The 25,557-nt window shown below is 36.0% G+C and overlaps 1 protein-coding gene across 1 annotated transcript in view; it reads left to right on the forward strand.

The window, feature by feature from the left end:
- The window catches only part of KDM4C (lysine demethylase 4C), a 1,488,570-nt gene that overhangs the window by 1,381,088 nt on the left and 81,925 nt on the right, over positions 1-25,557 (forward strand). The window contains exon 19 of the mRNA XM_053702565.1: positions 19,123-19,308. Coding sequence (XP_053558540.1) covers positions 19,123-19,308 — 186 coding nt within the window. The remainder of the gene's footprint in view (positions 1-19,122; positions 19,309-25,557) is intronic.

Genomic DNA, 25,557 nt, shown 5'->3' on the forward strand with positions numbered 1-25,557 from the left:
TTTTTTTTTTTTTATAATTAAGATAGAGTGCAAATTTATAAAATGTGTTAAAAAAAACCATGTACATAGTCTCAAGATCATGTATGTTTTTGGAGCACAATATAGCTGCAATTTTGCAAGAATATATAACAACGTTATACATTGTGCAAACATTGCTGCCATCTAGAGCTCAGAAGTATTTTTAATAAACTGTTGGCCTTTAGTTTTGCAGACATATGTACGCTACCTGCCTAGGTATTCTCTTCAACAAAGAATATTGTTAGAATTAAATACATTTCGTAATAGAATCATGGGGAAAAAAGTTGGATTTCATATCCCTTTAAGCATGTCTTAAAGTGGGCCACATTTATGAGACAATCCTGAATCTCAGTCCTGTTCTTGTCTCCTTTTTTCCTTCATGTTGTACAATGTCAGCAGACTCCAAACTCTACTTCTGTAGATGGTATATAATATATATTGGGGATATTTATTTAATAATAGGACTAATAAACTTTTTTTATATATATATATATTTCTTTATTGGTCGCCGAAAAAGTACAATATACAAAAATCACACTTGTTGTCATATATATAGCCATAAAATAAAAAACTTAACTATACAGATACCGTAAAGCAATATATGACATTAATTTATCTGCAGTTTTCTAATTAGCTCCTCGCAGCACCTTGCTGAGGGGAGCCTGAGGAAGTAAATAATAAAAAGAAAAAATGAGAAAAGAGAAAAGAAAAGAAGACAACAAGAGAGGGAAAGAAAAAAAAAAGAAAAAAAAAGGAGAAAGGGCAACCCTCTTTCCCTTGGTCCCTGAGACAATTAATAATGTATCTCAGCCGCATTTGTTATCCATGTATGCGGGAACAGCTCTAATATTACCATCTCTGCAAAGCTAGCGGAGGACAGAAAAGGAGATAAGATCTGTTTTTGTATAAGTGGAGGGTAAGACTTAATAATAACATACCATCCAAATAGGGATTTCTTGATTCTTTTTTCTGAAGAATCCTGCAGATGGTATGGTTCAAAAATTATCTGTTCTTGAATAGCCTGTGTGACCTCTGAAAATGCAGGCCCTCTTCTAGCTTTCCAACTTTTCAATATACTCTGTCTTACCACTAATATTATAGTATTTAGTGAGCGTACCCAATAACTATCTTGATCAATCAGGGTCTCAATTAATAAGATAACATCCTGGAACGTGAGGGAGATAGATAAATTGTGAATATTATTAAACCAATATATAGTTTTCAACCATAGCTGATTTATCTTGGGACATGACCAAAACATGTGAAATAGGTCTGCTTCCAGATACGAGCATCTTGGGCAACATGAGGACCTTGTTGTATAAAACCTGGCAAGTTTAGCTGGATATAAATAGAAATTATTTATAAGCTTCATATGCGATTCCTTCCAACTTGATGGGACTTTACACTTATCCATAGTACTGAAACTCTGCCTAACTCTGTCCTGAGCTATATCTGGAATTGATGGAATCCAAAAATTGCAAACCTTATCTAAAAAACCTTGGGTTTGCTTTAACAGCATAAAGTCATATATTAGTGAAATTGATGTTACACCAGAGACAAATCTTTGTAATAGAGTTCTGACATCAGACCACGCAACAGATATGGGAAACCTCCACTTTTGTGCTGCAACAAAATGTCGAATTTGAAGAAATGCAAATAAATCTGGCCTAGGTAGCTTATAAAGTGAAAACAGAGTTTCCCCCGCTAATACTAAATCATCTGGACCTAGTAATTGACTTACTAACCTTAAACCTTTCTCTGCCCAAACCTTAAAGGTACTTTGATGTATGCCCGGGGAAAATAACGGATTACCCTGAATAGGGAGAAATTCTGAAAAGGTGAACTCTAACCCTAATATTCTGCAAAATTTATGCCACGCGAGAAAACATTAGAGGGCAACTGTCGAGGCTTACAATGTAATATAGCTGTTAATGCAAACGGGTGTATCAAAAAAGACTCCTCTTCAAAAGAGGAGAATGTATCTGTTCTAGCCAGCCAGTCAATCGTGACTTTTACCAATGATGCAATATTATACAAGCTAATATCTGGGAACAATAAACCTCCAGCCCCAGATTTCTGCATTAGCCTAGCTAACACAATGCATGGTTTTTTGTTTTGCCATATAAATTTAGAGACGTAGCAGTGCAACTTTCTTAAATCACTGTTAGATAGAAATAAGGGTAAATTTTGTAGTGGATAGAGAAGGCATGGAAAAATAATAGTTTTAACCAGGTTCACTCGCGCCGTTAGAGACAATGGAAAGGAGGTCCATAATTGCAGATCTAATTTGATTTTTTGCAACAAGGGAATATAATTGTCTGAGTACCAGTGCTTGGGATTCTTATGCAACACAAGTCCCAAATATTTAATAGTATCTACCTCTTTAAAGGGATTATTAAAAAACCTAGACAATGATTTCCCCACATACATCAGTTCACTTTTTTCCGTGTTAACCTTGTAGCCTGAAAATGAGCTGAACTCTTCCAGTAGCTGGGTCAAAATTGGGATAGGTTGCTGCATATTCTCTAGAAACACTAGAATATCATCCGCATCTAACAAGGTAGTTAAGCGATGCGAGCCTACTGAGACCCCCGTCAGGCTATTTCTTACTCGTATCGCGAGCGGCTCTAATGCTGTATTAAACAGCAGGGGAGATAATGGGCAGCCTTGCCGGGTACCACGCTGAAGTATTATCTTAGGGAAGACAGTCCCATTTACCAGTATATGTGATATAGGATTCGAATAAATTCTGTGAATAAATTGCACAAAGTTCCCTTTAATCCCAAATTTGCCCAGTGAGATAAATAGATGTTCCCAGACTATGGAGTCAAACGCTTTGACCGTGTCCAATGTAAGGACGGCTATATCAAGTCCTCTACTCGCGTTGGATTTTTGCTCCCTCATTCCAGGCATAATCTAAGAAAGTTGTTAATTTACGTATATTCTTAGACGGATTTCTATTAGTCATGAACCCCGTCTGATCCGGATGAATGAGTTTCTGTGGACAAGATGAGAATCTGTCAGCTAAAATGGATGCTAGAATCTTATAATCTGAATTTAAAACCGAAATCGGCCTATACGATGCTGGATCCTCAGCATCTTTGCCCTTTTTCAAAATAAGAGAGATGTTGGCCATTGTGAAATAAGATTGAAATTGATTTGTCTGCTGCATAATAATTATTGAATAGATTATCTAGTACTGGTAATAAATCTTCCTTCAAACATTTATAAAACTATGATGGAAATCCATCTGGACCGGGCGCTTTATTTGGTTTCAATTTATCAATAGCTTTACAGATCTCTTCTCTAGTTATGGGTTCATTTAACATAGTCAAATCTTCAATTTGAATCTTTGGGGTTACAATTTTTGACCAGAATAAATCTTGTGTTTTAAAAGATTAATATTCACTGGGGAATATAGATGTTGGTAATAAGTAGCAAAGATTTTACAGATTTCCGAGGTTTCAAAGTATCTAGTCTCATTATCTTTAAAGGGACATAATACTCATATGCTAAATCACTTGAAACTGATGCAGTGTAACTGTAAAAAGCTGACAGGAAAATATCACCTGAGCATCTCTATGTAAAAAAGGAAGATATTTTACCTCACAATCTCCTCAGCTCAGCAGAATAAGTTCTGTGTAAAAAGTTATACTCAGCTGCTCCCAGCTGCAGGTAAAAAAATTAAAAAAATGAAGAAATGAACAGCAGCCAATCAGCATCAGCAGTGCTGAGGTCATGAACTCTTACTGTGATCTCATGATATTTGACTTAACTCTCATGAGATTTCATAGTAAGCTTCCTTTACCTGATTGGTGAAATAATATGAGAGTGCACAATGCTCATCCTTTCAGTTGTCCCGGGACAGACATACTAATATGCTGCTTAGAAATCCTTTACAATGGGAGGTGGCTACTGAGGAACTTTTGAGGTAAAATATATTTCTTTTTTACATAGAGATGTTCAGGTGATATTTTCTAATCAGCCTTTTACAGCTATGCTGCATCACTTTCAAGTGTTTAAACATTTGGGTATTATGGCCCTTTAATAACAGGTATGAGATTTTTTTTCTTCCTACTTTTAGTGAGGCTAGCCAAGTATTTAGCCGAGCACCTATGAAAGCCCTTGTAGTGCCGATTTATTCTGATTTCATCAGCTTGGGATTATTGTTTTAAAAAGAGATCTCGCTCTTTTCTAATGGCAATGTAGTTATCCCAATTTTGCTGCAAAGGAACATTCTGTACCTGTATATATGCATTCTTTACTCTCTTTGCCAATGTAACCTCCCGAAATTTGATCTTTTTCCCCACGTAAGATTCAAATAAGCCATAATCTCAACCCCTTAACACCGTTTTAGATGCCTCCCAAAAAATTTCAATTTTATTTCTATATTCACTATTATTGAGACCATACTCCTGCCATTTTAATTGTAGCCACGATCGAAACCCTGGGCTCAGAACATAAAAAAACGAGGAAAGCAAAATACCGACTTTTGTAATTTGGCCCTTGTTCAAAGAAGGGAAGGTTAATGAAATTATTGCATGGTCCGATATCAGGATCTCTCTTATCTCCGCCTTTAATTGCCAAACAGAAAGAGATTCAGAGACCAAAAACAGGTCAATCCTGGAAAATGTCCTGTGGGCTCTGGACTCACGTGTATTTTGGATCCGCCAAATATCTGTCAATTTTAATTTGTGGCAGAATTTCTGAAAATATTTAGCACTTTGCCTGTTACTAGCCTACATTTTTGTATGAAAACCGATCTAATAAACTTTATGATCCTCCTGGAGCAAAATTTAAGACAAATATGCTATATGTGACTACCATTAACCCTTTCACTGTATTTTCTTGCTCCTATGCTATATACATTTTTATACTTTTGCACTTAAAATGTAGCCACCAATCAGCAAGCGCTACCCAGGATGCTGAATCAAAAATGGTCCGGCTCCTATGCTTACAGTCTTGCTTTTCAAATAAAGATACCAAGAGAACAAAGACAATAGGAGTATATTAGAACATTGGTTAAAATTTCATGCTCTGCATGAAAGAAAAAATGTGGGTTCAGTATCCCTTTAATGAATTTAAACACCAATTTCTGCTTTGTAATGTCATTTGTTGATTTCTGTAGATCATATGCACTCTGAAGATAACGTTAGTTTCCAGACATATCAAAAATAACAAAAAGTCATCACCCACAATACAAAAACAGTTTCTTTAGTGTAAATGGTTTATTGTGCATGTCAGTGACGGACAACTTCCTAACACATGCATGCCGCTGATCAATACTTTAGAAACCTAAAGGACATATATAAATATATGGCTAGCACACAAATAATTTATTTTCATACATTTACAGGAGTGTAAGACTCTGTTCTCCCCTTCAGAGGGCACCTTTGAGTTGTGGTCACCTCGTTTACCCAAGATCTGCTTCTTCCCAGGGGCCACAAAAACTAGTGCAGATAATATTCACTTAGGTTGTATGTAGTAGATATTAAACATATTTTACAGATCAAAATAATTGAAGTATAGTTAAATATGGGTGGTTTTGTTTGATGTAATGTTTACATGACTATACATCGCTAAAGGGAAGGATGCTATTAAAAGGACATTAAATTACTAAGGGACAGATTACGAGTGGAGCGCTAACAGTTATGTACAAGCAAAATGGGGGGGTATCATGGCTGTTTGCACGTGTCGGGTTTTCGCTAGAATAATTACTGCGTCCTCAGAGCTCTGGTTACCTGTTTTTGTGAAATAAAAATCTTGTGCAAAATGCATCAAAAATACATTGCAAAAATACAGTTACACTGATAATAGCAACATCTAATAAAAATCTCGGCAGACAAAGGGCTTTAACATAGGCATACATACATATACATGTCTAAAGATGGATATGTATGTATATTTATATGTCTATATGTGACTATGTATATGTATTTACAGACATATATACACATAAATACATACACACACACACACATATATATATATAATATATATATATATATATATATATATATATATATATATATATATATATATATATATAAAAATGCATTGGAGTTATTTGCAGTAAGTAGATGAAAACATGTAAAAACATATTTATGTAATATTCATATCTAATAAAGTGTTATACTGTGTATTTACTATAAATATTTCACATTCCAGTGTTCTGCACATAGCAGAATATGTTCCAAGTGTTTCTAATAGATATTCCTATATATATCTGTATATATATATATATATATTATAGTATATATATATATATATTTATTTGTGGTGTGTGTTTTTATGAATACATAGAAAATATTTTTCTATGTGAAAAACATTGGAATGTGAAATATTAATATTTCATGTCAATTTAGCGCACTTGAGAATATGTGATTGTGTTGTGTGCGAATAAGGTGTTAGTTTTTTTCCACTTTTTTAATCCTTTTACTTCTATGTGGGGATAGGTTTATTGTGCATGCAATATTGTAAGTTCGTCTGTGTTTACGCTCGTCAGGTTAGCAAGCGAGCATAAACTGTTTGCTCATAATACAAGCGCAACCCGAAGCACACAAAAAGCTTACATCTAGTGCAGGTAACCCTTAAACTGGATAGTTAAATAAACAAAATAAAGTTTAATTAGCTGTTTAAATATTGACAAAATAAGTGTAAAGTTTTAGTGTCTATTAAACAATGGGAGCTGCCATGTTATAACTTGTTGTTACTTTCTCTGTTGTGACCAATTAGGGACAGTTATAAATAGGTCACTAGAGTGTGCAGCCTATAGCTGTGTGGAATATAACAGTGTTCTGCACTTCCATTTCTAACAGGAACTGAAAAGCTCACAATTTCAGAATTTACAGGAAAAGGGGACAAAATAAATTATGAAAGTATATTGCAGAGGTTTTATATATATATATATATATATATATATATATATATATATATAATATATATATATAATATAATATAAGATTTATCATTTTATATTACCATCTGAAAGTGTTTAAGTCCCTTTAAATTGAGAACTTACTTCAAGACACTCAGATGATTCCTGGTATGACACATTTTTAAATTACAGTTACTTCCTCCAAATTTGTGTTCCAGCTAAGGGGTACAAACTTTGTACAAAGTCATGCCAATGTACATTTTTAAAATTCTTGAAATCCCGCTATAGCTGAGAGGACAATCCAGTTGGCAAGCTTGCTAAACCGAGCACTGATATATAGAGGACATCATTTTAATTTTGCATTGCCTAACTGAAATAGGGCTTCCTATTTTAAAATATTTTTTAATCTACTTTTATTCATATAAAATAATACAATTCATAGCAAAACATAGTTTAAAAATATATGTCAAAAACTGCTTTTATAGATTTAAAGGGATATGAAACCCACACTATTCTTTCATGATTCATATAGAGCATATCATTTTTAAAGCAAGTTATTAATTTACTTCTATTATCATTTTTTTCTTAATTCTCTGGGTATCATTTGTTGAATGAGCAGCAATGCACTACTGCTTTCAAACTGAACACATGGGTGAGCCAATGACAATCAGTATATATATATATATACATATATTCAGGCCACCAGTCAGTAGCTAGAACCTAGGTTCTTTGCTCCTCCTTGAGCTTTCCCTAGATAAACCTTTCAACAAAGGATAACAAGGGAAGGAAGCAAATTGGAAAGCAGATTAAATTTTAATCGGAATCCACTAAATAAAATGTCCCTTTTAGTATAAGATGTAGTTAATTAAAAGTGCTAACTAGCAAACATGTTTGATAGTACTTTTCCAGGAAAGAATTATAAATGGAAAAGAATAGAGCAGAATTGCTTGATAAGGAAGTATGCTGGGACTATTGAAAATTGAAGTAAAAAAGCTTGCCTAAATGTATTTATCATATTTAAATAAGAATAGAGAAAAATAATCAAAGGGTCAAAATATAAATGCACATACATAAATTACATTTTCTGAATAGAAATATATTTGCAATATACATCTATTGTCTTCTAGTAAAAGTTATCACTGTTTTAGTTGTTAACATTTTATCTGCACGTGCATAGCGAAGCATAGCTAGATATTCTCAATGCACCAGCAATTTAAAGACTGCAGCTGCTCAGATGAGCCAGTGGGGGCTTGTATCATTCAGCAATTAACATATTTGAGTAATTACCAGATGATACAAGAGCCTTTAGCTTAGTCTAGTGCTGTGTTTAAAATGCTGTATGCTTTGAACCAGCTATAGCTTTTATTAGAAGCATTTTTGCTAATACTTGTATATTACAAAAAGTTAATGCATTCATGTGGATTCCAATTTTGGGCTTGAATGTCCCTGTGGGGAAAACAGCAGACAATTCTAAAAGATGATAAACTTCAAGGTCATGTTCTTAACGAAGTTACGAAATTATATAAAGGAGAAGTAAATATCTATAAAAATAGAGATTCTGTACTTAAAACTATAAATACAAAAGACCAGTCATGATTGGTAAGGAGTATTGTCATCTGTGGTAGTGCAAGGCTAGCAATAATTGGTGGTTAGATCATACCTTACATCTTTTCTCACTGACTGACCTGATAATCTAAAGCTCTCTGGTCTGTGGAGATTATCTAGAGACATCTCATCAGTACTGTGAGGTCGGACACTCAGCCCTTGTATACATCTTTTACAAAGTAATATTGGGCAAACAGCTGGAATGTGTTTAGATTTGTGAAGGCACTGGTTATGTGGAGGGCACACTTCTTTGTCCCTTTTAAATAGATGTCCTAGTAATATGGGCTGCAGAATTGCATTATTTTGAATTATGCATAGTAAAAAAAAATCCCATATTTTGTAATGTTGTCTGCTTTTCCTGTAACTTCCAAAAGTTGTAGTTTTTTCAACTGCCCTCTTAAGGGCTTAAGTGCATACTGTAGACATCTGAATTCTAAACTTGTATACTTGTTACACAATGATTTCTTTATTAGTAGACTTGCAACGCTAAAATTTTAGTTTTCGTTTTCATTAGTTAAATAAATAATTTTGTTTCAGCAAATTAGTTTAGTTAAGTTTAAAAAAAAAAATTTGTTTTGGGCAAATTAGTTATGTTAAGTTAAATCATTTTTCAGATCCGTTCGTTATTTCAGATCCGTTCGTTATTACATATTCATTATGTCTATTCTAAAGTTTAGAATAGAATAATGCATATGAATAAAGAATGTATTCGAAAAAAACGAAAGGATACAAAAAAACAATTTAGCTAATATATTAATTATAAAAAAAATAAAGCTATTAACCCCTATACACTAACCCCTATACCGCCCCCCACATTGCCAACACTAACTAAAGCTTTTTAACCCCTAAACCGCCGCCCCCCCCATAGCCGACACAAACTAAACCTATTAACCCCTAAACCACTGTTCCCGACATCGCAGACACTAACTAAACCTATTAACCCCTAAACCGCAGTTCCCACGACATCGCCGACACTAACTAAACATATTAACCCTTAAACCACAGATCCCCGACATCACCGACACTAACTAAACCTATTAACCCGTAAACCGCAGTTCCCCGACATTGCCAACACTAACTAAACCTATGAACCCCTAAATCGCCACCCTCCACATCGCCAACACTAACTAAACCTATTAACCCCTAAACCGCCGCCCCCCTCCCCACATTGCCAACACTAACTAAACCTATTAACCCCTAAACCCGGAAAACCTAAATTAAACTATATTAAGCCCTAAACCTAACACCCCTTAACTTTAACATAATTAAAATAGACCTACATTAAAATAGCAATTATTAACTAACTACCTATTTAAAAATAAATACAAAATTACCTGTTAAATAAAAATAAAACCTAAGCAAGCTACACTATAACTATATACTAACTACCTAGTTAAAATAAATACAAACTTTCCTGTGAAATAAAAATAAAACCTAAGCTTACACTAATAAAACCTAACATTACTAAAAATAAAAAAACCTAAGATTACTAAAAACTTAAAACTGCAATTACAAAAAATAATAAACACTAAGATTAAAAGAAATAAAAAAACTACCATTACAAAAATAACACGAAATTTTCAAAAACAATAAAAATGATTCCTATTCTAATACCCTGATTTGAGAAGAAAAAAAAAACACCCCCCAAAAAAACAACCTAAGCTATAATAAACTACCAAGGGCCCTTAAAAGGGCTTTTTGTGGGGCATTGCCCTACAACAGCTCTTTTGCAAAAAATTAAAAACAAACACCCCCTAACATTACAAACCCCCACCCCCCAGATAAAAAATAAACCTAATCTACCCATTGCCCTGAAAAGGGCATTTGTATGGGCATTGCCCTTTAAAGGGCATTCAGCTCTTTTTCGTCCCATTAAAAATAAAAAATGCCTAATCTAAAAAAAAACAACCAAAAAAACACCCAAAATAATACAAATTATTCATATTCTTATACCCCGTTTAAAAAAAAGACCCACCCCACAATAAAAAAAACTAATCTATAATAACCTACCAATAGCCCTTAAAAGGGCCTTTTGTAGGGAATTGCCCTAAAGTTAACAGCTCTTTTGCTAAAAAAATTACAACAAACACCCCCGCCCCCCAAACCCACAAAATATAACAAAACCTAACTAAAAAAAAACTAATCTACCCATTGCCCTGAAAATTGCATTTGTATGGGCATTGCCCTTAAAAGGGCATTCAGCTCTTTTACGGACCCATTAAAAAAAAAAAGCCCTAATCTAAAAAAGAAACGCGCATCCACCAACCGCTCCGCCTCCGCTGGCATGAAGATAGAAGATGTCGGTCCCGCGATGGATACAGATGGAGCTGTCTGGATGAAGAACTGTTTGCTCATAATACAAGCGCAACCCGAAGCACACAAAAAGCTTACATCTAGTGCAGGTAACCCTTAAACTGGATAGTTAAATAAACAAAAATAAAGTTTAATTAGCTGTTTAAATATTGACAAAATAAGTGTAAAGTTTTAGTGTCTATTAAACAATGGGAGCTGCCATGTTGTAACTTGTTGTTACTTTCTCTGTTGTGACCAATTAGGGACAGTTATAAATAGGTCACTAGAGTGTGCAGCCTATAGCTGTGTGGAATATAACAGTGTTCTGCACTTCCATTTCTAACAGGAACTGAAAAGCTCACAATTTCAGAATTACAGGAAAAGGGGACAAAATAAATTATGAAAGTATATTGCAGAGGTTTTATATATATATATATATATATATATATATATATATATATAAGATTTATCATTTTATATTACCATCTGAAAGTGTTTAATGTCCCTTTAAATTGAGACTTACTCAAGACACTCAGATGATTCCTGGTATGACACATTTTTAAATTACAGTTACTTCCTCCAAATTTGTGTTCCAGCTAAGGGTACAAACTTTGTACAAAGTCATGCCAATGTACATTTTAAATTCTTGAAATCCCGCTATAGCTGAGATGACAATCCAGTTGGCAAGCTTGCTAACCGAGCACTGATATATAGAGGACATCATTTTAATTTTGCATTGCCTAACTGAAATAGGCTTCTATTTTAAAATATTTTTTAATCTACTTTTATTCATATAAAATAATACAATTCATAGCAAAACATAGTTTAAAAATATATGTCATAAACTGCTTTATAGATTTAAAGGGATATGAAACCCACACTATTCTTTCATGATTCATATAGAGCATATCATTTTTAAGCAAGTTATTAATTTACTTCTATTATCATTTTTTCTTAATTCTCTGGGTATCATTTGTTGAATGAGCAGCAATGCACTACTGCTTTCAAACTGAACACATGGGTGAGCCAATGACAATCAGTATATATATATATATATACATATATGCAGCCACCAGTCAGTAGCTAGAACCTAGGTTCTTTGCTCCTCCTGAGCTTTCCTAGATAAACCTTTCAACAAAGGATAACAAGGGAAGGAAGCAAATTGGAAAGCTGTTTAAATTTTAATCGGAATCACTAAATAAAATGTTCCCTTTTAGTATAAATGTAGTATAATTAAAGTGCTAACTAGCAAACATGTTGATAGTACTTTTCCAGGAAAGAATTATAAATGGAAAAGAATAGAGCAGAATTGCTTGATAAGGGAAGTATGCTGGGACTATTGAAAATGAAGTAAAAAAGCTTGCCTAAATGTATTATCATATTTAATAAGAATAGAGAAAAATAATCAAAGGGTCAAAATATAAATGCACATACATAAATTACATCTTTGAATAGAAATATATTTGCAATATACATCTATTGTCTTCTAGTAAAAGTTATCACTGTTTTAGTGTTAACATTTTTATCTGCACGTGCATGCGAAGCATAGCTAGATATTCTCAATGCACCAGCAATTTAAAGACTGCAGCTGCTCAGAGAGCCAGTGGGGCTTGTATCATGTCAGCAATTAACATATTGAGTAATTACCAGATGATACAAGAGCCTTAGGCTTAGCTAGTGCTGTGTTTAAAATGCTGATGCTTTGAACCAGCTATAGCTTTTATTAGAAGCATTTTTGCTAATACTTGTATATTACAAAAATGTAATGCATTCATGTGGATTCCAATTTTGGCTTGAATGTCCCTGTGGGGAAACAGCAGACAATTCTAAAAGATGATAAACTTCAAGGTCATGTTCTTAACGAAGTTACGAAATTATATAAAGGAGAAGTAAATATCTATAAAAATAGAGATTCTGTACTTAAAACTATAAATATCAAAAGACCAGTCATGATTGGTAGGAGTATTGTCATCTGTGGTAGGTGCAAGGCTAGCAATAATTGGTGGTTAGATCATACCTTACATCTTTTCTCACTGACGACCTGATAATCTAAAGCTCTCTGGTCTGGTGAGATTATCTAAGACATCTCATCAGTACTGTGAGGTCGGACACTCAGCCCTTGTATACATCTTTTACAAAGTAATATTTGGGCAAACAGCTGGAATGTGTTTTAGATTTGTGAAGGCACTGGTTATGTGGAGGGCACACTTCTTTGTCCCTTTTAAATAGATGTCCTAGTAATATGGGCTGCAAAATTGCATTATTTTGAATTATGCATAGTAAAAAAAAATCCCATATTTGTAATGTTGTCTGCTTTTCCTGTAACTTCCAAAAGTTGTAGTTTTTCAACTGCCCTCTTAAGGGCTTAAGTGCATACTGTAGACATCTGAATTCTAAACTTGTAACTTGTTACACAATGATTTCTTTATTAGTAGACGTGCAACGCTAAAATTTTAGTTTCGTTTTCATTAGTTAAATAAATAATTTTGTTTCAGCAAATTAGTTTAGTTAAGTTTAAAAAAAAAAATTGTTTTGGCAAATTAGTTATGTTAAGTTAAATCATTTTTTCAGATCCGTTCGTTATTTCAGATCCGTTCGTTATTCATATTCATTATTCTATTCTAAAGTTTAGAATAGAATAATGCATATGAATAAAGAATGTATTCGAAAAAACGAAAGGATACAAAAAAACGATTTAGCTAATATAATTAATTATAAAAAAATAAAGCTATTAACCCCTATACCTAACCCCTATACCGCCCCCCACACCGCCCCCCACATTGCCAACACTAACTAAAGCTTTTAACCCCTAAACCGCCGCCCCCCCATAGCCGACACAAACTAAACCTATTAACCCCTAAACCACTGTTCCCCGACATCGCAGACACTAACTAAACCTATTAACCCCTAAACCGCAGTTCCCCGACATCGCCGACACTAACTAAACATATTAACCCTTAAACCACAGATCCCCGACATCACAGACACTAACTAAACCTATTAACCCGTAAACCGCAGTTCCCCGACATTGCCAACACTAACTAAACCTATGAACCCCTAAATCGCCACCCTCCACATCGCCAACACTAACTAAACCTATTAACCCCTAAACCGCCGCCCCCTCCCCACATTGCCAACACTAACTAAACCTATTAACCCCTAAACCCGGAAAACCTAAATTAAACTATATTAAGCCCTAAACCTAACACCCCTTAACTTTAACATAATTAAAATAGACCTACATTAAAATAGCAATTATTAACTAACTACCTATTTAAAAATAAATACAAAATTACCTGTTAAATAAAAATAAAACCTAAGCAAGCTACACTATAACTATATACTAACTACCTAGTTAAAATAAATACAAACTTTCCTGTGAAATAAAAATAAAACCTAAGCTTACACTAATAAAACCTAACATTACTAAAAATAAAAAAACCTAAGATTACTAATAACTTAAAACTGCAATTACAAAAAATAATAAACACTAAGATTAAAAGAAATAAAAAAACTACCATTACAAAAATAACACGAAATTTTCAAAAACAATAAAAATGATTCCTATTCTAATACCCTGATTTGAGAAGAAAAGAAAAACACCCCCCAAAAAAACAACCTAAGCTATAATAAACTACCTAGGGCCCTTAAAAGGGCTTTTTGTGGGGCATTGCCCTACAACAGCTCTTTTGCAAAAAATTAAAAACAAACACCCCCTAACATTACAAACCCCCACCCCCCAGATAAAAAATAAGCCTAATCTACCCATTGCCCTGAAAAGGGCATTTGTATGGGCATTGCCCTTTAAAGGGCATTCAGCTCTTTTTCGTCCCATTAAAAATAAAAAATGCCTAATCTAAAAAAAAACAACCAAAAAAACACCCAAAATAATACAAATTATTCATATTCTTATACCCCGTTAAAAAAAAGACCCACCCCACAATAAAAAAAACTAATCTATAATAACCTACCAATAGCCCTTAAAAGGGCCTTTTGTAGGGAATTGCCCTAAAGTTAACAGCTCTTTTGCTAAAAAAATTACAACAAACACCCCCGCCCCCCAAACCCACAAAATATAACAAAACCTAACTAAAAAAAAACTAATCTACCCATTGCCCTGAAAATTGCATTTGTATGGGCATTGCCCTTAAAAGGGCATTCAGCTCTTTTACGGACCCATTAAAAAAAAAAAGCCCTAATCTAAAAAAGAAACGTGCATCCACCAACCGCTCCGCCTCCGCTGGCATGAAGATAGAAGATGTCGGTCCCGCGATGGATACAGATGGAGCTGTCTGGATGAAGATCTTTTGCCGGTCTTCAGCAACTGTAAGTACGGATTTTGGGCTTAGTGTTAGGTATTTGGTGTTTTTAATGGGCCGAAAAAGAGCTGAATGCCCTTTTAAGGGCAGTAAAAGAGCTGAATGCCCTTTTAAGGGCAATGCCCATACAAATGCCCTTTTCAGGGCAATGTGTAGATTAGGTTTTTTTATTTTTTTGGGTTTGAGGGGTAGGGGTTTGTAATGTTAGGAGGTGTTTGTTGTAATTATTTTTGCAAAAGAGCTGTTAACAAAAGGCCCTTTTAAGAACCCTTGGTAGTTTATTATAGATTTTTTTTATTTTTTGTAATTTTAGTGTTTATTGTTTTTTGTAATTACAGTTATAATTTTCTAGTAATCTTATTTTTTTTATTTTTAGTAATGTTAGGTTTTTATTTTTAGTAATGTTAGTTTTTTTAGTTTAAGCTTAGGTTTCATTTTTATTTCACTGTTAAGTTTGTATTTATTTTAACTAGGTAGTTAGTAAATAGTAATATTGTAACTAGCTAAGGTTTTATTTTTATTTCACAGGTAAGTTTGTATTTATTTTTAAATGGGTAGTTAGTTAATAATTGTAACTTTAATTTAGGTTTATTTTAATTATGTTAAAGTTAGGGGGTGATAGGTTAAGGGGTTAATATAGTTAAATTTAGGTTTTTGCGATGTGGGGAGTGGCGGTTTAGGGGTTAATATGTTTAGTTAGTGTTGGCAATGTGGGGGCGGAAGTTTAGGTGTTAATAGGTTTATTTAGTGTTTTAGTCAGTGTTGGCGATTTGGGTATACGGCGGTTTAAGGGTTTATAGGTTTAGTTAGTGTCAACAATGTCAGGGGGAACTGCAGTTTAGGGGTTAATAGGTTTAGTTAGTGTCGGGGATGTCAGGGGGGAACTATGGTTTAGGGGTTAATAGGTTTAGTTAGTGTCGGCGATGTCGGGGATCTGCGGTTTAGGGGTTAATAGGTTTAGTTAGTGTTGGCGATGTTTAGGAATGGCGTTTTAGGGGTTAATAGGTTTATTTAGTGTTTTAGTTAGTGTTTGCAATGTCGGGGAACTGCGGTTTAAGTGTTAATAGGTTTAATTAGTGTTGGTGATGTTTGGGAATGGTGGTTTAGGGGTTAATAGGTTTAGTTAGTGTTGGCGATGTTTGGGAATGGCGGTTTAGGGGTTAATAGATTTAGTTAGTGTCTGGGAACTGTGGTTTAGGGGTTAATAGGTTTAGTTAGTGACGGCATGGTCGGGGGGGAACTGTGGTTTAGGGCTTAATAGGTTTAGTTAGTGTTGGCGATGTCGGGGGCAACTGTGGTTTAGGGGTTAATAGGTTTAGTTAGTGTCTGCGATGTCGGGGGGGGAACAGTGGTGTAGGGGTTAATAGGTTTAGTTATTGTCGGCAATGTCTGGGAATTCCGTTTTATGGGTTAATAGGTTTAGTTAGTGTCAGCAATTTCGGGGGGGAACTATGGTTTAGGGGTTAATAGGTTTAGTTAGTGTCGGGGATCTGCGGTTTAGGGGTTAATAGGTTTAGTTAGTGTTTCAGTTAGTGTCGGGGAACTGAGGTTTAAGGGTTAATAGGTTTAGTTAGTGTTGGCGATGTTTGGGAACAGCGGTTTAGGGTTTAATAGGTTTAGTTAGTGTTGGCGATGTTTGGGAATGGCGGTTTAGTTGTTAATAGGTTTTGTTAGTGTCGGGGAACTGCGGTTTAGGGGTTAATAGGTTTAGTTAGTGACAGAGATGTCTGGGAACTGCAGTTTAGTTGTTAATAGGTTTCGTTCGTGTCGGGGAATGGCGGTTTAGGGGTTAATAGTTTTATTTAGAGATTTCGTTAGTTTCAACAATGTCGGGGAACTGCGGTTTAGATTAGAACGATGAAAAATTCTGAATATGACATGTCTATTTATTAGTGCAGAAGATAATCTATATCTGTACCTAACTGCTCACAGTAAAAGAGATAACGTCATTATTCTTTTCAAGGATTATGATCCTGGACTTTTCTAAAGACAGCAAAACTAAGACTGATTTAAATATAAAACATGTATTTTATATGTAGTCCTTGTGAAATGCAGTGCTTAATTACTAATACAGTAAAAATCTGTAGGGGACGCTCAAAGTACTAATTAGGAAGAAAAATAAATCAATAAGTATCTAACAACAGTTCCAATACAATCAGTAACTCCACTATTAGTGGAAAATGAATGGTAATAGCATATGTCCCAAGTATAATATAGATGATAGATGATGTCTGCAACACATAAACTTCCAACGTCCTGGCTGCTCTTTGACATCAAGTCCTGTCGGCCTCTTAAGAAAACATCTAAAAAAAAACAGCAAATACAAAAGCGCCACATGAAATAATATCTTCAAGACAATGAAAAATATCAGTTACAAATAAGAAGCACCTCCAGGCTAGGACATGACGGATGCCTAGCTGGACTGATATCCTCCGTATCATGTAGCCAGGGCTGGCTCAAGATATTGTGCTGCCTGAGTCTGAAAGTGCAGTGACTCCCCCCCCCCCCTCAGTAGTAACATTACTGATTAGCATATCAACCTACTAGTCTGGCCGCTGACTTTACTGCCTGCCTACTTGCATGCAACCAATGCTTATGCACAATTGCTCAATAAGTAGAAAGGCCGTTAGGGAAGAGATGCTCTTGTCGCACCTAGAATGTCGCTCCTGACTAGTTCTGTGTCTTTGTGCATGATGAGGTTATGCTGCTCGGAGCCTGGGACTTCCCCACGGAAAAAGAGGACAGGAGTGGTTTTGGTCTGACAGTGGATGACTTAGTCACTGAAGTGCTTCCCCTTGTCAAGTGCTACCTGTGTCCATTGGACCCACTTGGTCTCATTGTTGAGCCGGCACTGCATGTAGCTCCCAGTATGTTACTCCAACTGCTGGTCCTCAGCTTCACACGTGTGCCCTGGTCCCAATGCTAATCCAAGGTGTCTTTAAAAGTAGAGGCTGGAATGATGGAAAAAAGGATAGAACAATACAGTAGGATTCTAACAAAGTTAAAGTTTTATTAAAATCAATTAAAAATCGCAACACATTTCTCAGTATTGCAGGGTTATATAGTATGCATAAGCAATACAATGAATGTAATGTCTCTTTAAAATAACTATGTGTGTTCTGATGGACAAATGAGTATCATGGCACTAATAGAATTAAAGGGACATTCCAGCCAAAACTGGAATGGACATGGGTGCATTTCACTTTTGAATAGAAACATTTTTGAACTATACATGTATTAGCAAAAATGCTTGTAGTAAAAGCTATAGCTGTTTCAAAAGTGTATTTAAGTATGCACCATGCACCAGCATTTTAAACACAGCACTTGCACAGAGAGCCTAAGGTGCTTATATCTTCTGGTAATTACTCATTTTGTTAATTGCTGATATATTACAGCGCTCAGAGCAGCTGCAGTATTTAAATTGCTGGTGCACTGACTATGCTTCACATGCTTATGCGGAGAATGTTAACACTAAAACAGTGATAACTTTTAATAGAAACATTTTTGCCAATACATGCATATTGCAAATATGTTTCTATGCAAAGATGTCATTCATCTATGCGCTTTTAAATGTCCCTTTAAGGGAAAAACATAAACACTTGCACAAACCTATATGTTTTGTCTTGTATTTTCTATAACTGCTATATCATTGCATAACATTACATATCCTGGTACAGTACATGAGTATATGCTTCTCATTAATGCAGTTTGCTCAGTGGTCCTGCAGGTGAAAGAATATTTGGCTTAAGTACCTCATTAAATATCGGGACAGCTCTTTCATATAGATCTTTATAGATTTAGTTACTGCTTTAGAGTCAAACAGTTGGTCAATATTAAAGAAATAAAAATCAACAGCTGTACAGAAAATGATAGGACATCAGACTCAAAACTATTTTTGCAGAGAATACTAAGTGTGGTTAGAATAAGAACTAGACCAGTAATTGTCATTTGTCTTTATATTGATTTTTTCCTGTTTGAAACAAACCTTTCTTATCTGCTTCTTTCCTACAGAAATGTGTTTTCTGTCGACAAAGGGTAAAAGAGGTTTACGGAGCTTGCATCCAGTGCTCATATGGACGGTGCCCTACATCCTTCCATGTGACCTGTGCTCATGCCGCTGGCGTACTGATGGAGCCTGATGACTGGCCGTTTTTAGTCTACATCACATGCTTCAGGCATATGATCAATCAGAACGCGGTGAGAATTTTTGTACTGAACACCATTCACTTTATTGATTTGATATCTCGATTAGGCTATGGTCTCAGCATTTTTGAGTGATGACTCTTTATGTTGTGCATATAAATCTGTCATTTGTATCAGTTACAAAGCCAGAGATGGAGGGAAGCTCCAGGCATATAAGGAGATACATTTAATACTATGAGTTACTTAAAATAATCTCTGGTTTGGCTACTTTAACATGTTTAGCTATTGTTTCTGAAATAGAAGAATCTTTCCTTAAGCTAACCTTTCATGAAGATATTTATCACAAATGACAGCACTAATAATAACAAAAAGAGATCTGTGCTATTATTTTTGCAGAGTTTTCAGTAAGGTTATTATTATCTATGAGCAAGATTACAAGTTATGCGCTAAATCCGGCGTGTAAATAACGCTAAAAATTTAGCGGTATTGCACTTTCCATAGTGCTGCCATTACAAGTTACAAAAAAAACATCTTGTGTCCTGTATGTTATGGCGCGATAAGCTTCATACCACACAGAAGCCAAGTTCTGACTTGACGTGCTCATGCACGTTTTCCCCCATAGACATCAATGGAGACAAAGTATTAGAAAAAAAACTAACACCTGCGGTTGCGGAATGGCAGTCGCTATAACACAATCCCCATTGATGTCTATGGGGACAAGAAAGTTACGTAAAAACCTAACCCCCTTACATAAACCTCCAGTCTAAATACCCCTAATCCGCCGCCCCCGACATCGCTGACACTAAATGAACCTACTCACCCCTAAACCGCCGACCCCCCACGTTGCAACTACTAAAATACACCTATTAACCCTTAAACCGTTAAATTAAATTTACATTATAACTATCTTAAAATAAATAAAAACTTAACTGTGAAATAAAAAAAAACTAAGATTAAACTATAAATAAACTTAACATATCTATTTTAAAAACTAAAATAAACTAAAAATAAAAAAACTAAATTACACAATTTAAAAATCCTAACACTACGAAAAAAAATAAAAAAAATAACATTACAAAATAAACTCAAAAATTATGAAAAATAAAAAAAATCTAAGATTACATAAAATAATAAGCGCTATTATCCAAAATAATAAAAATTACACCTAATCTAATACCCCTACAAAAACAAAAAACACCCCCTAATCTAACAATAAACTACCAATAGCCCTTAAAAGGGCCTTTTTTAGGGCATTGCCCTAAGTTAAACAGCTATTTTACATAAAAAAATTACAAAGTACCCCCTAACAGTAAAACACCCCACTTAACTAACCCCCCAAAATATAAAAACCTAACTGTAAAAAACCCTAAGCTACGCATTGCCCCTAAAGAGGCATTTCTATGGGCATTGCCCTTAAAAGGTTAATCGGCTCTTTAGCGCCCATTAAAAAATAAAAAAAATCCCGAATCTAAATAAATAGCCAATAGGATTTTAGTTTATTTATTGGCTGATTTAAATCATTTTATAAAGAAATTATGGGGAACGTTTTGTTACATCTTTTATTGATTATAATTATGGGAGCATATATTATTATGTATTATTTAATATCTCCCTCTCCCTGATACTATTCTATATACTCATATTTAGTATTCAGTAATTTTATACAATATTCATCTGTTCTGTGTTTTAGTGTCCCATTATCTAACTTGATCTTAAAGTGACAGTTGCATTTAATTTCTTCTCTGTTTTTATTTGCATAAAACTCTGTGTGGTTTTAGACACTAATATTGTTTTCTAATATGCATTTATGTGTTTCGCTGGATCTCTTGAGGTAGAGAGAGCGCATTACTTCTGAGCCAATGTCTCCCAAGCCTCTATTTTGTCACCTGCGGTTCCTCACAATCTCCAGGAGGAGTGTTTTTGCATACAGAATTGGCAGCTCAGGTATCCTCTGCTGTATCTGCGGCTTGGTTTGTTTTTTCCTTCCTATAGGGAAAATACAAGAGGACATTTAAAGTTCAGATAGTAAGGTTTCTGTTCCACTTTCTGCTACCCATGTTTTTTCTCTCTTCTAAGTCTGGTGAGGAATATTCGCTGGCAGTTTCTGAGGGCGAAATCTCTGATTTGAACCGTATAATTCCTTCATCTGATGCTGAAGTCATCTACTTCAGATGTATGCTTGCATACCTCATGTACTGTTATAGGAGGTTTTAGCTTCTTGGACGACATTGATTCTCCTGTCATTGTCAACCTTGGAAAGTTTTGTGAACTTTATCATTTCTATGATGTTCCTTCCAATGAGGAGGTGTTTTCTAGACGTGCCTTGGATGTTTCTACAGGAATAGGAGAAGCTAGGGATACCTTTCTCCCTGTCTCCTGTCCTTTAAAGGATTTTCCTGTTGTTGACTCCATCAAAATGCATGGTGCCTTAAGTAGAAAGGAGTGTTTCTACTATGACTCAGAGAACTTCGATCCCTATGAAGGGTAGCTACTCCCTTTCGGATCCATGGATAAGAAGCTGGAGGTTTAATTGTTCATTTACAGCAATGCCTTGTCTTATTAGACTTGCTGTGGTAGCCAGTCGGGCTTGTGGCTGAAATCTTGGAAATCAGCTGAGAAGCTTACCTGTGGCTTAGTGGTACAGCCTAGGCCTTCTAGTTCTGCAGTTGTAGGTTCTTATTTTATGCTTCCTCCAACTCTAAGCTTCTGGTGTTTCCTTTCAAGGATGAGACCTTGTTGGGACTTGGTCTGGCAGAATTATCCTCTGACTTTACAGGTGAAATTCCACCCATCAAGAGAATAGACTAAAGAAAAGTTTTCCTTTTCCTGTTTCTGCAGGGTCAGTCATATCTTTGGGAAGCCAACCAAATTTAGTCCATTCTAAGATTCCTCCCAGGGGTAGATTTCGTCTTCTGGAGTATCTGCAATCCAGGTATGATGAGAAGTATTCCTTGAACTGGGTTCAGGACCTTTTCTGGGAGTGATAGTCCCAGTCTGGGAACGGGATCTAGGTATTTACCTCGATTTTCTCAGGTTCTGCCCTTCGAAGTAGCTTCCATTCTTCTTTGCTGCAGTGGGCCTGTTCATAACGAACATAGACCTGAAGGATGTGTATTTATTGTTCCCATGATCGGGATCCTCTCAAGTCTCTGAGTTTTGTCTTCCTAGAAAGACTTTTAGGTCTTGGGGTATTGCAAGGGTGTTTTTCTGAACAATATATGGTTCAGGTGTCATCCTTCCTTCGAGCAAACTCTCTTTTGTGAGATCTTGTTAAATCTACTTTCCCATGGCAGGGAAATGAACCTGGAGCAGAGTTCCCTTGTTCCATCCTCAAGGGTGATTTTTTTTTTTGGGTACCTTAAATAGATTCTCTATATCGGAGAAGATTCTATCAAAGGTCAGCTAATCAAGGATTTATTCCTTTTCCCCTTTCTACTGTCTACTGTCCGGCCAAAAGCAAGCCCTAATGGTCCAGTTGATAGCTTAATCATCTTGCAACCAGAGGGGTGAGACTTTGAATCTAGCTGATTTTCCTTTCACTTTTCAGTGGCTCTATGTATGGAGGGAATTGGTCTGATGGTTTCCATTGACATCATTCCCTTTTTACTATTGTCCATACAATGGAGATCTTTCAGATCAGTCTCAGGAGATACATCTAGATCAATCATCAAGAGGCTTTCTTCCGTGGTGGTTTTTCAGGAGTATCTGTCTCAGGGCGCGTGCTTCTGGAGACATTCCTGGGCGATGCAGTCTAGAACTTATTTAAGGCATGGAAGTGTCTGCCTTCCTCTTTAACATCTTGAAGTTGAAAGAGATTTGCAATGTTCTGAGGGCTTGGTCTCAGTCGTCCTTAGCTTGGTTCCAGTCGGACAAGGTCATCTCAGTGGCTTACATCGGTGGCCGTGCTGTGTAAAGCACTGGATTAAACCTCCAGTCTCCTTAGAGATGTGGGTTCAGATCCCACGACTTCAGAATCCAGTTAACCTATGCGGTGCATGGACATTATTTAATCCAGAGGAACTCGAAGTTCCTTATTCATAGGAGGTGACTTGGATTGTCTGTGGGCAGAAGCTCACGATTGCTGTTTGTCATCCACTTTCCAGGGGTGGACATCTTTAAATCGGATTTCTGAACAGACAGATATGTCTCCATCCGGAGGTGTTTACCGGATAAACCCTCAAATGGGGAGGTTTCTGGAGTTGGCTTTTGAGGGCGTTTCGGCAGAATGTCAAGATCAAGGTCTGGTGATCTGTAGACCGTTCTGATGGATGTTCTGGTGGCTTTTCCTGTGATTTCAATTTCGCATCCCTGTTTCCTCCATTTGCTTCCTTCCACGAGTCTTTACTCGTGCCAAACAGGAGAGCACATCAGTAATTTTGGTAGCTTCTGCGTGGCCTCACAGGATTGGGTATGCAGACTTAGTGGAGATATTGTCTCTCTCACCTTGGAGATTGCCTCTGAGGAAGGACCTTCTAATTCAGGGTCTTTTCCTTCTCCCAAATATAATTTCTCGGAAGCTGACTGCTTGGAGATTGGACACTTTGTTCGGTTTAAGCATGGGTTTTTCCTGAGTCTGTCATTGAGACCATGTTTCAGGCTTTTTAGCCTGTTACTTGAAACATTTACCATAAGATATGGCGTAAATGTCCTTATGGTGTGAATCTGTATGCTACTCTAGGAGTAGGGTCATGATTCTTAGGATTTTGCCCTTTCTTCAGGAAGGTCTGGACTTTTGTCAGTTTTCTGAAGGGCCAGATTTCTGCATCATCTTTTTTTGCTGCATAAGCGGCTGGCGGACGTGCCAGATCTGCAATTTTTTTATCAGACCTTGGCCAGATTCAGGCCTGTGTTTAAGTGTGTTGCTCCACCTTGGAGCCTTAACTTCTTTGTTCTTAGAGTTTGTAACAGGCTCTGTTTGAGCCAATGCATTTCATTGATATTAAGTTGTTATCTTAGAAGGTTTTGTTTCTTACTGCTTTCTCTTCTGCTCGGGGGTTTCAAGACTCTCAGCTTTGCAGAGGGATTCTCCTTATCTCATGTTTCATGCAGATAAGGCAGTTCTTCGTACCAGGTTTGGTTTTCTTCCTAAAGTTGTGTTGGACAGGAATATTAATCAGGAAATTGTTGTTCCTTCTCTCTGTCCTAATCCTTCTTCTCATAAGAAACGTTTGTTACACAACCAGGATGTTGTGCGGGCTCTTAAATTTTATTTGCGGGCGACTAAGGATTTTCGCCAGTTCTCTGCATTTTTTGTGCGTTCTTCTGGGAAACGCAAGGGTCAGAAGACCACTGCGACTTTTATTTCTCTTTGGTTGAGAAGTATTTTTCATTTGGCATATGAGACTGCTGAACAGCAGCCCCTGAAAGAATCACAGCTCATTCCACTAGGGCTGTTTCTTTTTCTTGGGTTTGTAAAGCTGCGACTTGGTTTCCTTTGCACACTTTTTATAAATTTGATAAATGTGATACTTTTGCCTCGGCTGAGGCTTCTTTTGGGAGAAAGGTGCTTCAAGCGGTGGTGCTTTCTGTTTAGGTTACCTGTCTTGTCCCTCCCTAATCATCGGTGTCCTCTAGCTTGGGTATTGATTCCCAACAGTAATTGATGATTCTGTGGAGTCACTGTGTCTTAAGAAAGAAAACAAAATGTATGCTTACCTGATAAATGTATTTATTTCTAGACATGGTGAGTCCACCTTGTGGGAAGGGAAGTTAAATATAACAGCTTTGCTGTGGTGCTCTTTGCCTCCTCCTGCTGGCCAGGAGTGATATTCCCAACAGTAATTGAGGATTCCGTGGACTCACTGTGTCGTAAGAAAAAAAACAAAATGAACGCTTACCTGATAAATGTATTTATTTCTAGACACGGTGAGTCCACAGCCCACCCTTATTTATTTCAGGTTTTTTATATAAACCTCAGGTACCTCTACACCTTGTGTTATTTCCTTTCTCTCCTTTTCCTTCGGTTGAATGACTGGGGATTGTGGGAAGGGAAGTGACGTATAACAGCTTTGCTGTGGTGCTCTTTGCCTCCTCCTGCTGGCCAGGAGTGATATTCCCAACAGTAATTGATTATTCCGTGGACTCACGGTGTCTAGAAAGAAATACATTTATCAGGTAAGCATACATTTAGTTTTTTGGTGTTTGTTTTTTTTTAGAATAAGGATTTTTTTTATGTACACTAAAGAGTTGATTGCCCTCTTAAGGGCAATGCCCATTCAAATGCCCCTTTAGGGGCAATGGGTAGCTTAGGCTTATTTTACAGTTGTTTTTTTTTTATTAGGGGGGTTTAGGGGTACTTTGTAA

The sequence above is a fragment of the Bombina bombina genome, chromosome 2 (genome assembly GCF_027579735.1).
Source record: "Bombina bombina isolate aBomBom1 chromosome 2, aBomBom1.pri, whole genome shotgun sequence".
In the NCBI taxonomy this organism is placed as follows: Eukaryota; Metazoa; Chordata; class Amphibia; order Anura; family Bombinatoridae; genus Bombina; species Bombina bombina.